This window comes from Solanum pennellii, chromosome 10, assembly GCF_001406875.1.
Source record: "Solanum pennellii chromosome 10, SPENNV200".
Taxonomy (NCBI): Eukaryota; Viridiplantae; Streptophyta; class Magnoliopsida; order Solanales; family Solanaceae; genus Solanum; species Solanum pennellii.
Window position 1 is genome coordinate 11,164,233 of NC_028646.1, and position 14,709 is coordinate 11,178,941.

The 14,709-nt window shown below is 33.0% G+C and overlaps 1 protein-coding gene across 3 annotated transcripts; it reads left to right on the top strand.

Moving 5' to 3' along the window:
• The first annotated feature begins 7,689 nt into the window (after positions 1–7,689).
• Positions 7,690–14,709, top strand: LOC107002680 (probable plastid-lipid-associated protein 11, chloroplastic). 3 transcript variants are annotated; one of them, XM_015200811.2, is made up of 4 exons: positions 7,690–8,207; positions 8,723–8,788; positions 9,053–9,195; positions 13,353–14,709. In XM_015200811.2, the coding sequence occupies exons 1-3, from the start codon at positions 7,753–7,755 to the stop codon at positions 9,150–9,152; spliced, it is 621 nt and encodes a 206-aa protein (XP_015056297.1). In that variant the 5' UTR covers positions 7,690–7,752; the 3' UTR covers positions 9,153–9,195; positions 13,353–14,709. The 3 variants fall into 3 exon arrangements, with proteins under 3 accessions (XP_015056297.1, XP_027768242.1, XP_015056296.1); XM_027912441.1 differs by lacking the exon at positions 13,353–14,709 and adding an exon at positions 9,931–12,010; XM_015200810.2 differs by lacking the exon at positions 13,353–14,709 and having other exon boundaries at positions 7,691–8,207; positions 9,053–9,464.

The window sequence follows — 14,709 nt, forward strand, 5'->3', positions numbered from 1 at the left end:
TTAATTTTGTTAAGAAGTTGATATATAGAGAAATTACATGCGCAAAAATCGAACTGATCAATAAAGTGAATCATAATTACATGGGGTTAATGGGGTTCTATAAAAAAGGTTTTATTGGGTTATGAGTTTGGTATCGATTTTTAGTAGGGAAAATTATGTGGTTAAGCAAACTTATACTACTCAATAATCATCATAGCAATATTTTATAATTACCACACATGACTAATATTAACATAATTATATGAGCTGACTCCGAGTTTGTACAATTAGCTACATTTGTATAAGTCGGCACAATTGTATAATTCACAAATAATAATTCTTCGTTTGATTTGTATTTGTATACGATGGTTTGTATTTGTATATGACGATGATTTCCTTTGATTTTTTAATTTTATCACCATCTACATTCAATCATTTTTCGTATAACTTTTTTAAAATTTGTATAACATTTAGTTTTTAGATTTTGTATGGTATGATTTGTATAATTGTTTTAAAGTTCAAATGTTTATTTTTAAATCAACTTGTTATTTCGAGTTTTATCATATTTTTATAATCATACTTTGTATTACTCAATTATACAAAAATACGCGAATTATACGAATGTACCCACGAATTATACAAATGAGATGCGTTTTATACAAATTATGCCCTCTTTTTCTCGCCTCTCTCTTTCCTCTCCCAATCTTGCTCGTCAGATATAGAGATACATATGTATGTCAGTTATATATACAATTATCTAACCGACAAATACTTATGATCTTAGGCATATTTATATGCCTAAGTTGTCAATAAATGTCCATAATGTTCTTGAATTGATGAATGATCTTTAGTTTATTAGCTTGATTTTGTTATATTTGCGATGATTGTGCACTAAAACGTGTGATTAGAAGTTTTCAGGAACTATCAAGAAGATTGGAGTTGAAATGAAAGAAAGAGTTGCAAAAGAGTGCTGAAATTGGCTAAGTATGGAGGCACTTGGGCCTGGCGTACTGGTTGGCATACTAGTAGACGTGTCGTGCCAGCCTTAGAAGTTCAGAAGTTCCTGGCGCGCTGCTAGGTGTGCCACGTCAGTCGCAAAAGATCAGAGGGCACAAGTTAGGCGCACTGAGAGGCGTGACGCCCACAAGAGGAAGTTCTGCAAAGTTTATGTGGCACTTTGGGGGCGCGACGTGCCAAGGTAATTACAAGCAGACGACTTGATGGCACGATGACAGACGTGACACGCCACTCTTTTTTTGATTTTTTTAAACTTGTAAACATTAAATATGATTCCTCATTTGTGTAGGAGTTGATCGCAACTTTCCCTACTATCATAAATAGTTCCTTAGGCCTCCATTATTGGGGTTCTACGTTTTGTTTAGTCTATTTATCCCCGCTCAACGATATAGTTAGATAGCTAACTGCAGTAGGCGACTTGAGGTGTATAACCCAACTCATGCAATTAACCTTGTAAACCAGTAACATAAAAACAGAAATTAGTTCTAAGCCAATGATATGATACATGATATTCATTATATGTTGCAGCTCTGGAATTGCTTTTAAACTTGCTTGAAACAGTATATCAAAGTTGTTCGAAATTGTTTACTTTAATTTAGTAGTTAGTAGTAGTTACCAATAAACTATCTATTCTAGAAAGGTCATAGTTTACTTTTAGTTGTAGAATTAAGTGAATATAAGTTTATCATAAGTCCCTTGGGAATGATTACTCGTTTCTAAGCTGCCGGGGACTTAGAAATTGATTTATATTCATTCTTCTTAAGTCCAGAATTAAACTATTCAGGTATTAATAACTTGATCTTACCTTGTTTATTGCAGGCATTTGATTTTTAGGTCTATCTCGAAAAGGAGATCTGGTCGAACCTTATAATGAACCTGAAAGAGTTCTACGTCAGTGCATAAAAATGAATCAACGGCGCCATGGGGAATTAGGGTTAGGATTTCTGGGAAATCGTGGTAATGATGATCAAAACAATCCAGACAACCCGTAAAATGTGAATAACCAAAGGGTACCCTTGATGTTCCTGTCATGCAAGCAAGGCCAGTACGTGATGTGACAGTCCTACTCACCGCTAATTTGACATCTAGTATTAGAAAACCTCCACTCGAAGATTTGAACTAAAATGAATGTTACAATTTCACATTTTAATGGGCAATTCACTTGTCTCCCCAATGAGGATCCTCAAATACATCTTGAGAATTTCATAGACATTACCAATACATACATCCCAATTGAAGTGTCAACGGACTATGTGAGACTTACTTTGTTTCCATACTCATTGTTAGGAGATACAAGACGTTGGTTAGATTCTGAACCACCAAACTCCATTACTACTTGGGATGATCAATCAAAAAAAATCTTGAGTCAATTTTTTTCATCCAAGAAAACCGCGAAGCTGAGTGAAACACCTCGGATATCCAGTGACCTAAGCTAGAGCCTCATATTATGAATATTGACTTCAAAATGGTTAAAATTATGTTTCTATACCTAAAATAATATGATTAACTTGGTTTGGAAGTGTTAGTACCTAAATGTTAAGAAACGACCATGACGTCCGGAAATAGTAAAATTGAACTAGTAGGTGTTCTAGGTCTTGTGAAGGCTTGAGAGTTTTGTACGATGGTTAAATCTTGTAGGAATACTCTAAATAGGTAAAACACTATGTTTAGGATAAAAATATCTGGGTACGACTCCCTAAGGATCACCCTAGGGGTCCTTGAAGAGGACCCAAACTTTGGGGCAGAAAGCTGCAATTCAGCAGTTATCCACGAGACCCATCGACGAGACCTGTCAATTGGTTGATGGGGCGTGGATGGCTTCGTGATTTGAGACTTAATCTCTTCAAAAAATCCTCCCCCACTCTGAATTAAACGAAGACCTGCAGGATAGGGCGTCACACCATCTACGGTCCGTAGAGGGTGTCCATCAATAGTGCCACATAAGTCGACTTTTACTTTTTAAGTCAAGGGTCTTACTTCGAGTTAGTTTATTTAATTAGGGGTTAAGATGGGTTTGTTAGTGAGTTAATTACCAAATTAAACCTAACTATAAGACCCCAACCCCATTACCTCAAGTCATTCTAACTCAACACATAACCGAAACACAAACTCCCTCCAAACTCTCTCAACTCAAGACTCCATTGAAGAGGAAGAGCAAGCTTTCACTAGGACTTCAAGAACTGACCTTTATTCCATAATTCTTTGAATATTAACAATGGTTGTTTTTAATTCTTGAAAATCCTTTCCCCAAGAGGTACCCTTAAATTAAGTTTTCAAAAGTTTTCCAAAGCTAGGATTTTATTGTTTCACATGGTTTCATTCTTAAACGAATTTTATGGATTAATTATAATTTATTATAATTAGATAGGTTGATTATGTGTATAATGATGAGAAATTGTTGTTGTTTACTTGATATACCTTTAGACCCATGTTCTTCCCCAATTTCCCAAATCTTGGATTTGATATTGTGGATTGGTCAAAGATGATGAACATAACAATTGTTTATGTTGATGTTAGTTATCTTATTTCTTCATGAATTACCCTTTATTATGTGCTTATTACGAATTTGGGTTCTCCATGGAACTTTTATATGAAAGGTGAATTGCTTATAAAGTAATGATGCTATGTCTATTGTGTTGTTGTGGTATTGATGAGAAAGTTTCCTCACCCTAAACCCTATACACTTGAATTAGCTATGGAGTATGTATGCATGCTATGGTAAGATCTTTATATGATGGAAAGGTAGTTCTCATTATTATAATGTAATGATAAAGTGAAAGGTTTACTGACTTACTAGTGTTTCTATAGTGAAAGGATCATTTTCACTTATAAACACATATGAGCTATTATAATAAGATATTGACATGGGTTTCCAGTAAAGACTAATGTGAACTTATGTAATGACTAAAGATGACTACTAAAGGGAATAAATGTGTAGCACCGAGAGGACATGAAACTGCGATGAGGGCTTTTACGTTTAGCAAGTCTAGCTCCCCACATGGGTTCCTTCTGTCCGGGTTCCCAAAGACATGTGTTGTCTCATGAGATGGAAGTCTTTTACGTTAGTAAGTCTGGGTTTCTAGTAGCAATCTCCTTATCCCTTAATTATGTGCCCTCATAGGATGATGACTTACAATTCAACTCTCTCCCACTCTCTGCTCTCTCTCCCAAGCCCCTCTCCTCCTTCTCTCAAGCTCACTCGTCACTCTCCTCCCTATAACATGTAGCTTCAAATCTTAATTTGCAAACTATAGCTATGGATCATAACTCAGTTTTTTTCGAGTGGTTATATGCGAAAATTCCCCTTTGTAGTATTTTGTTATTAGGTAACTGATAACCCATTAAGACATTAGTAATTTATTACTATACCCTTCATAAATATGAAATATTAATACTTTAATATAACTAGACACTATATATATATTATACACTACAGTCTACACACTTCGCGCGTCGCACTGCTTGTACTTCACACATTAGAAATTTCATGTTTTGTTTTTATTGTAACATGTAATTGTAGCCTTCGTACTACATCTACTTTTATTGGTGCAATTTTCCATTATATTTTTTATTTCACTATGTCAAAGTATTTACAATTAATTTGTTTGTCTCACTGTATCACGCCAAATTGTCAAAGAAATGACAAATCATATATTTATTTTATGAGCATTTTCTTATTGGATAAATCAAAAATCAAATTGTTAATGACAAAAACCATTAAATGAAACAGATAAAAAATATCTTATTAATTATATATTTATATAAAAGAAAATCTCAGGGCCGCTTACGTGGCACCACCAGAAACAAGGATTTCCTTTTAAAATTATTTATTTCCAAAACTAGTTGCGAATTTTATGAAAAATTACAACTTCAATGAAGAGTTGCTACTTTTATGAAAGGTTGTTACATTTCCGAACAATTGCAACTTTTTCAAAAGTTAAACGCTTTTTGATAAGGCACAATAAACATTTATTTACACTATCATTTGTTGTTTATAAATAGAGGGATTTTCTCTCATTTTACAACAACAAAAATTCTGAACTTCTTTTTCTTCTTCTACTACTACAACTAAACAAATCAAATATTTGTGTACTTTTCTCATGTTGATTGACTCACTGACACCATGGTTTATGTTATAGATATTGGTATGTATTTTCACAATTATTGATAAAAAATTCTAAATTTCTTCAAATCACATTTATGCCCTTCAACTTTAGGTGTGCACAAGTAGACAATTAAACTTGTATAAAACTAAATAAATAAACACACATGTCCAATATGTCATTTTTGTCCTACGTGGTGTCCTACATGTATTTTGCCATGTAGAACTAATGTGTTTATTTTTTTAAAAGTTGGATAGTTAAAGTGTCTGTTTGTGTATTATGAAAGTTGGAGGTCAAAGTTAAAATTTGAAGTCAAGTTTAGGGTCCAATATATGTATTATGCTTATAAATATTTGTTTACTTTGCTCGTGTTGAATGGTTCACTGACACCATGGATTATGTTACATTGATTAATGTTTATGTTATTAAGGTTAAATGGTAAAATGTAATAATTGTTATTTTTATTTACATTATTAATGTTTGTCACTATGAGATTTTTTTATTTAAGAGAATATAGTTTTTATTTCTAGTGACAGATATAAGTATCATTTATAAATTATTTGATACTAAATTCCCGCGCGAGGAATTATAGGCCCTCCTACGTGGCGCCACCATAAATCGTGATTCCCTTTTCATTTATTTATTTTTAAAATCAACCCTCCCTTCCATGAAAAGTTGCATTATAAATGAAAAGGTGCGACTTTATGAAAAGTTGTGACTTTAATGAAGAATTGCGACTTTTATGAAAAGTTGAGACTTTAATGAAGAGTTGCAACTTTTATGAAGAGTTGCGACTTTTATGAAGAATGTTGTGACATTTAGGTTGCATCTTTTCCAAATAGTTGTAACTTTTCCAATAAGGCACAGTAAATATTTGTTTACACTACCCTTTGTCGTCTATAGATAGAAGGATTTCCACTCATTCAAAAATAACGAAAATTTTGAACTACTTCTTCTTCTTACTCACAATTAAATATTCGTATACTTTGCTCCTGTTGAGTGGCTCACTGATACTATTGCTTATGTTACAGATCTTGGTATGCATATTTATAGTCATTAATTTATGCTTATGTTATTAAGGATAACTGATTATATGTTATACTTTCCATTTTAGTTTACAATATTAATGTCTTTTACTATGTAATCTTGTATGTAAGATGATATACTGTTTTAGTTTTAGTGACTGATATGTTTAAGTATTATTTTATCAATTTCATGATATTAAATTTTCGCGTGAAGCACGGATATTTTACTAATTTATTATATTTAAAAATAAAAAACTAAATTAAATCGATAATACATCAAACGGAAAATGATCAAAATTGCCCCTAAAATATGTGAAATTGACCACTTATACCCTTCTTTACATTTTGGGATAAAAAATGTCCATGCTGTTATCTTAACAGACCACAAATGCCCTCAAGTTAACACCCCAAATTTTTATTGACGTGGCAAGCCACGTCGGACTAATCCTTCCACCTAAGCGTTGCCAACTAGGATTCGCCACAAAAGTCCAAAAATTTGCCACTAAAAAATTTTAACATTTAAATTCTAATTTTGTGTTTTTTTCTTCATTATTTTTTAAAAAATAAAAATTATATCGATTAAGTAGGGATTTGAAGACTCCGTCTACTTTATTTTATGTCATATATAAATTATAAAATGTATAATGATGTATTATATAGAAGGATATTTGAATCGAAAAGTAATTTGGATGATTTTTTCCTAATAATATTGAATGTTTTTAATATTGATATTGCAAGTTTTTTTATTTTAGAAAATTAGGTTGCAATCGAAAATTAAGTTGAAAAAATAGGTTTTACTAGCGAATGGTTGTTGGAACCTTTAGTCGCCACTAAAAATCACTTATAACCTTTAGTGACAATATTTTAAGATTTTGTGACGATTTTTGTTGCCACTAAAGGTCAAGTTCTTTTGTAGTGAATCTTGATTGACAGCGTATAGATGGAGAGATTAGTCCCATGTGTATTGCCACGTCACTAAAAATTGAAAAAACTACATGAATTAATACATTTTAAAAAATAATTACTGATTTTAGCGATATTTTTTGTTCATTATCAATTATAACAATACTGTGATAAATCTGTAATATGTATTAAAAGTGAATTATTTATGCAATATATTTAAATTATAATTGTTTTTGAAATATATTGTGTTTGTTTGGTAAAAAATAGTCACATTGTATTATAAGTGTATTAAAATGTGTGATAAATGTATTATCCATCATTAAAACTTGTATTTTATGTGAATAATAAATTATTTCTTTTGTAATATGCATAAAACTTGTATTATAAATGAATTAAAAGTGATCAAGTGAAAAAAATATTATTGCTTTAAGTGATAAATATTTTTTTATCATATCAAATTTATGTAAATATCCCCTAAAAAATTGAGATGCTAACTCCCGAAGATATTTGTGATTTGTTAAAATAACGACGAATTATTCTTAATCCCAAAATATAATAAAAAGTATAAATGATTTATTTTGCACTAGTTCAAATAACTAATGCAATTTAGAACCTTTTCCGTACGTCAAAAATCGAGGAACCAAGCATTGCACAACCTATTAATTTCCCACGAAATAGCAAAGATCAAAAAACACAGGACCACTTGTTTCTTCCAAAGAGCAAAAATGGCAACCTGCTTCTTCTCTCTTCTAAATTCCTTCCCTTCTAAACCCAAATCCCACAGAAGACCCATCCATTCTTCTTCCCTCACATCTCAATCCCAAAAAACCCATCTTCTCAACCTGATTTCTGACCAAGAACGTGGTCTAAGGACTCAATCTGACCCCCAAAAGCTCTCACAAATAATCCAAGCTATTGACGATTTGGGTTCCATTGGACGTGACACTGTCACCACTGGAAGTTCTCTTTCAGCCACTTGGCGTTTGCTTTGGACTACGGAGAAAGAACAGCTTTATATTATTAAGAATGCTTCCTTTTTTGGTACTAAAGCTGGTGATGTTCTACAGGTTATTGATGTTGAGAAAAAAACTCTTAACAATGTTATCACTTTCCCACCTGATGGGGTTTTCTTTGTTCGGTCTACTATTGAAGTTGCATCTTCTCAGCGTGTGAATTTCAGGTAACTATCATTCTCTCTTTGATATATTTGTTGGAACAATAACAGGGATTTGATTGTATGCATATTTTATAGTACTTAGGATTCTTTGTAAAGAAGGAAACACTCTTAGATGCAAAGTTATAGAAAAGACACATGTTAAACTTAGAAGAACTCGTGCTTTGCTTGCGGAAGTGACTTGGTGAAGATGTCTGCTATTTGCTCATTTGTAACACAAGACATCGAATATAGTGATAGTGAATATCAACGTGCCAAATAGAAATGATTAATATTGAAGATTCATTTGAGGTTGGGGCATTATTGTTTGTTGTTGCATGCTAATGAACTTTTCTAGAACAGACTCTAGAAGTTAGGTGAGTCACTTAAAGTTGGTAAATTCACTCCTAGTTAGGGGTGAGAAATTTCTTGAAACATTAGAGAATATGATAATAGGACAGAGATAGTATTTACCTGTCTTGCAACTGTTGTTATAGTTTGTTCTTTATCATGGTCTATTGACAATTGCTGCTATCTTATAGATTCACAAGTGCAGTTCTGCGTGGAAAAAATTGGGAATTTCCTCTACCACCATTTGGACAAGGGTGGTAAGTGTTTGTTTTCTTTAATTGTCTCGATTAACACCATTTATAATCCACCAAGTGATATATGGTAGATGAGGAGTTCTCCATATATTTGATTGCAAGGTATACTGCTTAGGAAGTTGAAATGCCTTTCAAAGTACTTTATCTCAAGCATTTGCTTCGTTCCTTTCTTTTTTCTTTCTTTCCCACTTTTCCTCAATTTTCTTGCTTGAGTCAGGAAGTGTCTTATTGCTTGGGTCAATAATGATTTATATAACCTTTGTATAGGTTTGAGACTGTGTACCTTGATGATGATATTCGAGTAGTCAAAGATATCAGGCAAGACTACCTGATTGTCGAACGTGCTCCTTATACTTGGAAAGAATGATTGTCGGATTTGTCTTCCGCTGTCTCTGTACATAAATTTCACTGTAAGTTTCTTTCTTTGAACTCTCATCATCATGCTGATATAACTGGAGAGATTATGTTTCCTATAATTTTTATCCTTGTTCTGAATGTATAGGTGTTGTACCATCCTCTTTGTAACCATGATTTTTGTAATGTTAAGCTGAGACATTTAATTTATTGTCATAAGACTGAGTCACTAATGAGACAGAATTTGTACCTTCATTTATGTAAAATAAATTTATTCTGTGTTACCTCTATGTTGACAATGTATGACTTATCCTTTTAACTGATTTAATTATGTGTCCTTAGTTTTGCACGATCAGTTTATCTCCATTACACATATGTCACCGGGTTTCCTGACGTTGCTAAATCAACTAAGTGGCTTGTCTGGTAAAAAAAGGGTAATCTTCTTCAAAATGTTTCTGTAAATATGTAATACATAAAGACGACTCAACCAGTTTTGTAAGTCCATCTAGGAATAAGTGTAAGAGTAAGAGGACCTTCGCAACCTCAAGAAGATTCCTTTAATTTCATGTTGAGAAATATTTTCATTTGCACTACAGTAGTAATTAAGTTACCATCCTTAAGAGGAGGATTCCATTTTGTTTTGAGAAATAATTTTGTATGTGCTAAAGAAGAAACATACTTGGTACATTCCTTTTGATTTTAAGAAATTGTTTCACTCGCGCTAAAGCAGTAGCATACTTAATTTGTTTCCCTTTTCATTTTTAGAAATGTTTTCATTCACATTAAAACAGAAACATGCTTGATCTGTATGGGCATGCTGGGCAGGTTGCAACAAGTCGCTCGTCAAAAGTTTTGACCAATACAATTCATTACTATCTTGCCTGTTTCTTATGGATGACTGGCTAGAAAACACCTAATTTTCCCTAACATTTATATAGGGCTAATCTTGTACTTAGTATCACCTACCAAACATGGGAGAACGGTAACATAGTCTTGCTTTTAGTACCCCATTGACTTTCCAAGTTGATAATATTTTTCTTTTCCTAATTGCCATACAAACTATCCGTTGGTTCTTTTTTTTTTTTTGGTCATGTAGTTGTTTTTCCATTTGCTTCTCTAAGCGTATACAATTACGGAAGATTATTATATTACATTTATTCATCTGAACATGGAAACACCTTTACATACGTCAAGAATTACTTGAGTTTTGTTATACAATCCTTTTTGGCTCGTTTGGTTTGAATTCATGTTATGATGAGATCAATTATGATGGGATCAATTATGATGGGATTAGTTATGATGGGATAAGTTATGATGAGATTATTTTTTATTGAGTGTTTGGTTTGTTGTATTCAAAATAATAAATTATAAGAACAATTTATTTGTTTACAAATATACCCTTGATGTAACAAAAGGATTGAAAGAGACATTTTTTATCATTTACTTATTTTATCCCGGGATAAGTTATCCTGGGATTACTATACCACCCAAGGGGAGGTATAACTTATCCGGTACTAATTATTAATCCTGGGATAAATTATCCCGTACTTGTCAATCAAACAACAAATTAAGTGGTACTATAATTTAATATTATGACTATTTGGGATTATCCTTCACACCAAACGACCCCTTAAGGAATAGGAATAAAAGAACATAGCTATATTGTTCACATTGAAATGTGAAGATGACCATTTACAATAAGATCTTCATTTGTGCACTTTGTATTGTCATTGGTGATAGTAGCACGTTAAGTTGATTAGTGCAAGAGCTTTTCCTGCGTATGACCTAGTTCAATTGAATCTCTTACAATCATGACTATTATTTATTATTTTATTTTATAGTGTAAAATCTGAAATTGAAGGTAAATCAATTTGTTTTGATTGTATTCTTATGAGTTGTGATTGAGAAGTCATTTAAGTTTTGCCAAAGTTTGAATATTTTGGTTCCTATAGTTTTTAGCATTATTAGTCCCTTGGTTATCCAAATATAGCAAACCTGTATTCTTTCATTTCCCATTAAATGTAATGGAGAACGAGGCATTTCAAACAAAACTATCCACTTTACTAGTCCCATAGTTATCTCTCCTTTTCATCTAGTTGACATTTATTGAGATTTCAAACGAAGTATAAAAAAGCGTACTTAAGTTGATGAATGGGAACTTTCTTTTTGCGTTGGTAGTCAAGGATATACTGGTTTAATATTAAAAGAAAAACAACTAAATCTAGAACAAAGTGGTGTAGGTTCAAGTGGGTGATGAATACTGCAAGTTTTGAAGGTGGAGGGTGGAGGATGCTGGTTAGATGTTGAACAAAAGAAGCATCTCTAGGCTAGAGTCTAGACGGGAAACGGGATAGATGACTTGAACAAAGGGCTTTTGTGGACCTAGGAGCTGGGGTATGGGCAATGGGCTAAGTTGCTCGGACTCGGGTGCGGACATCCGAGAGTCGAATTCGGCAAAATTTAAATTTTAAGATTCGGGGGGTGCGTATCCGAGTATGGATACGGGTGCTGGGATTCGGCTAAAATGTCATATATTACATTTGATAAGCTAAGTGATTATATCAACAGTCTAGGATGAGTTAACAAGTCATATTACATTAAATAAGCTACGAGAAATAGTTAAGGCTTAATGCATAAGATAAGTTCATTAGTAGTCACATTAGGAAAAAAGAAGAAAAAATGGACAAGGGTACATATAAGTCAGCAGTCTAGGAAGAGTTAACAAGTCATATTACTTTTAGATAAACTAAGTGAATAAATCAACAGTCTAGGAAGAGTTAACAAGTCATATTACACTATATAGACGAAGTGAAATAGTTAAGGATTAAAGCATAAGGTTAGTTAGTTCTTCTCAAAAAAAAAAGCATAAGGTTAGTTAGTCAGTAGTCACATTAGAAAAAAAGAAGAAAAGAATGGACAAGGTCAGTCTATTACATGTAAGTCAGCCGCCGTCCTGGAAGAGTTAACAAGTCATATTACATTAGAGAAGCTAAGTGAAATAGTAAACTTAAGTCTTAAAGCATAAGATTGGTTAGTCAGTCACATTAGGGAAAAAAGAAAAAAAATGAATTGTGGCAATCTATTACATATAATTAAGCAGTCTACAAAGGGTTAACAAGTCATATTACAGTAGATAAGCTAAGTAAAATAGTTAAGTCTTAAAGCATAAGGTTAGTTAGTACTCATATTAGGAATAAAATGGAAAAATGGACAGTGGCAGTGACTAGTTAGTTAGTACTCGCACTAGAAAAAAAAGAAGAAAAAATGGACAGTGGCAGTCTATTAAAGTTAATTATTCATATTACTTTACTAACTGTTAAGTATTAAGATTACGTGTTAAAGATAAGTCAAACTTGTAAGAGTTAAAAAGTGAAATAGTTAAGTCTTAAAGCATATTCGAGTTAGTTATGATGCTTTTAAGTAACAGATAAGCTAAGGCTTAGCTATATAATTTAAGTGGATGAGGCCCTCAAGAACATCAACTATATAATATCAACTGGCTGGGAACTTCAAGAATATCAACTGTATAATATCTACTTGTCTGCACCTACCTAACTTTACATGATATCAATAAGTAATAGGGAACCCTAACAAGTAGACAAACAGACAATAAATAAACAAAACAAAAAAATAAAGAAATCAATAAATAAAGGAGACAAAAGAAGATCAGATATGACGGTAAACAAGCAAAAAGAACAATAGAAAAAGAGAAGAATTCCTTTTTTAAAATAAACGTGAAAACCCCCCTAAAAATCACTATAAAATGCAGATTCTATGACCAAACATAAATACACAAGAAAACGACACTACAAATGACGAGTGTTATCAAAGGCGCGCTTAAGCCCTGAAGCGAGACTCAAAACATGTTGAGCGCTTCACCTCGCTTTATGTGCGCTTCAGTGTCGTCATCAAGGTTCTAAGACAAACTTTTCACTGCTAATGAGTCTCATATGAAGAAGTGACACTAAACAATTAATATTTCACTTTTATCATAATTTCTTTTTTCAATTTCTTTGGTCATAAATGTGTCATCCATGTTTATAATTTTTAGTCTTGAACTAAACATATATATTTGTATTTTTTTCTCCCTTTGAGCCTTTTTTCAATAGAGCCCACGCTTTATTTGCGGTTTGCGCTTAAAGCCCCACAAACCTTAAGAGTTTTTTTGCGCTTTTTGCCTTTGATAACACTGCAAATGACAATATAAACCCAGGTTAGCTCGAGTGGCAAAAGGTGGATGATTTGCTGCTTAGGTACATGTTCAAGCCCCACACCATGCAAAGAGAAACCTAATATTTAAGCGGAGAAGGTTAGGGGCGGGCCCATTATCCACCGAGTTTAGAAGACTGTGATTGGTCCAAAGGGTGGGTCACAGACAGATTTCTTGATTATTTAAAAGAGAGGCTACAACTTGGTGAAATGGCATAGTCTCGCACTCAGTACAAACCAAGGAGGCTTAGGACTAAAAAACCGAAGTCTCCATAATAGTTTTCTGCTCCAAAAATGGCTATGGAGATTTTGTACCGAAGATAGAGCCTTATAGAGGAGATTTATCGCAGGAAAGTATGGTTTACTTGACCAATAGACAACTGAAGATGTTATGGGCACATTTGGATGCAGTGTCTGGAAGACCATTAGAAGACTATGACCACTTTTTAGAAACGACATATGCATTAGTGTTGGGAATGGAATGAAGACAGAGTTCTGAAATGAAATATAGATAGGGGAGGATAATTTGAGAAAACTATTCCCTCACCTATATACATTGAGTCTACAAAACAATGACACTATGGGACAAGTATAAAGTCAACAGGGCTGGAATCTGTTTATTAGAAGAGCATTTAATGATTAGGAAATTGAGGAGGTTGCTATGTTATTAAGGGTCCTTAGTAATTTCCCAGGTACTTCTGAGAGGTCTGATAAGCCAATATGGAAGATACCAACAAAGGGGTTTATACAGTGAAATCATGCTATTGGAAGATGAACTATCATGTCTCAACTAATTGAAAGATGGCCCTGAAACTACTTTGGAAGGTGATATGTCCATTGAGAGTTGCATGTTTTGTTTGGCTACTAATCAAGAAGGCATGTTCACTCATGAGGTCCCACATAAAAGAGACATGCAAATCTGTTCAAGGTTCTTTATGTGTGAACAGGAAGCTGAAGTAAACAATCATATACTCATACACTGTCAAATAACTGCCAGTTTGTGGAATATGTTTTTATGCATTTTGGGGATTAGTTGGGTGATGATGCCAAAGACTAGTTTGGAGCTTCTGAACAGTTGGCCAGGAGTTGGAAGCAGAGGTAAAAAGGAATAATGGTGGAAGCTCATCCATCATGTATTGGCCAGGTCGTTTGGTACAAAAATGAATAATGCAGGGATTAGCAATGCAGGGATTATTTTTATCAAGTGTTTGGTTCATTGTTTCTTATCTAATTTTGTGTGTGGTTTAAAAGTTTTTTTAAAAAAACTTTCCAATTATACCCTAGAGTTATTATGAGATTTTGTATTTCATGTAATTGAGTCAAAGTAGATAATTAACGGAGAATATTATTTTTTTATAACA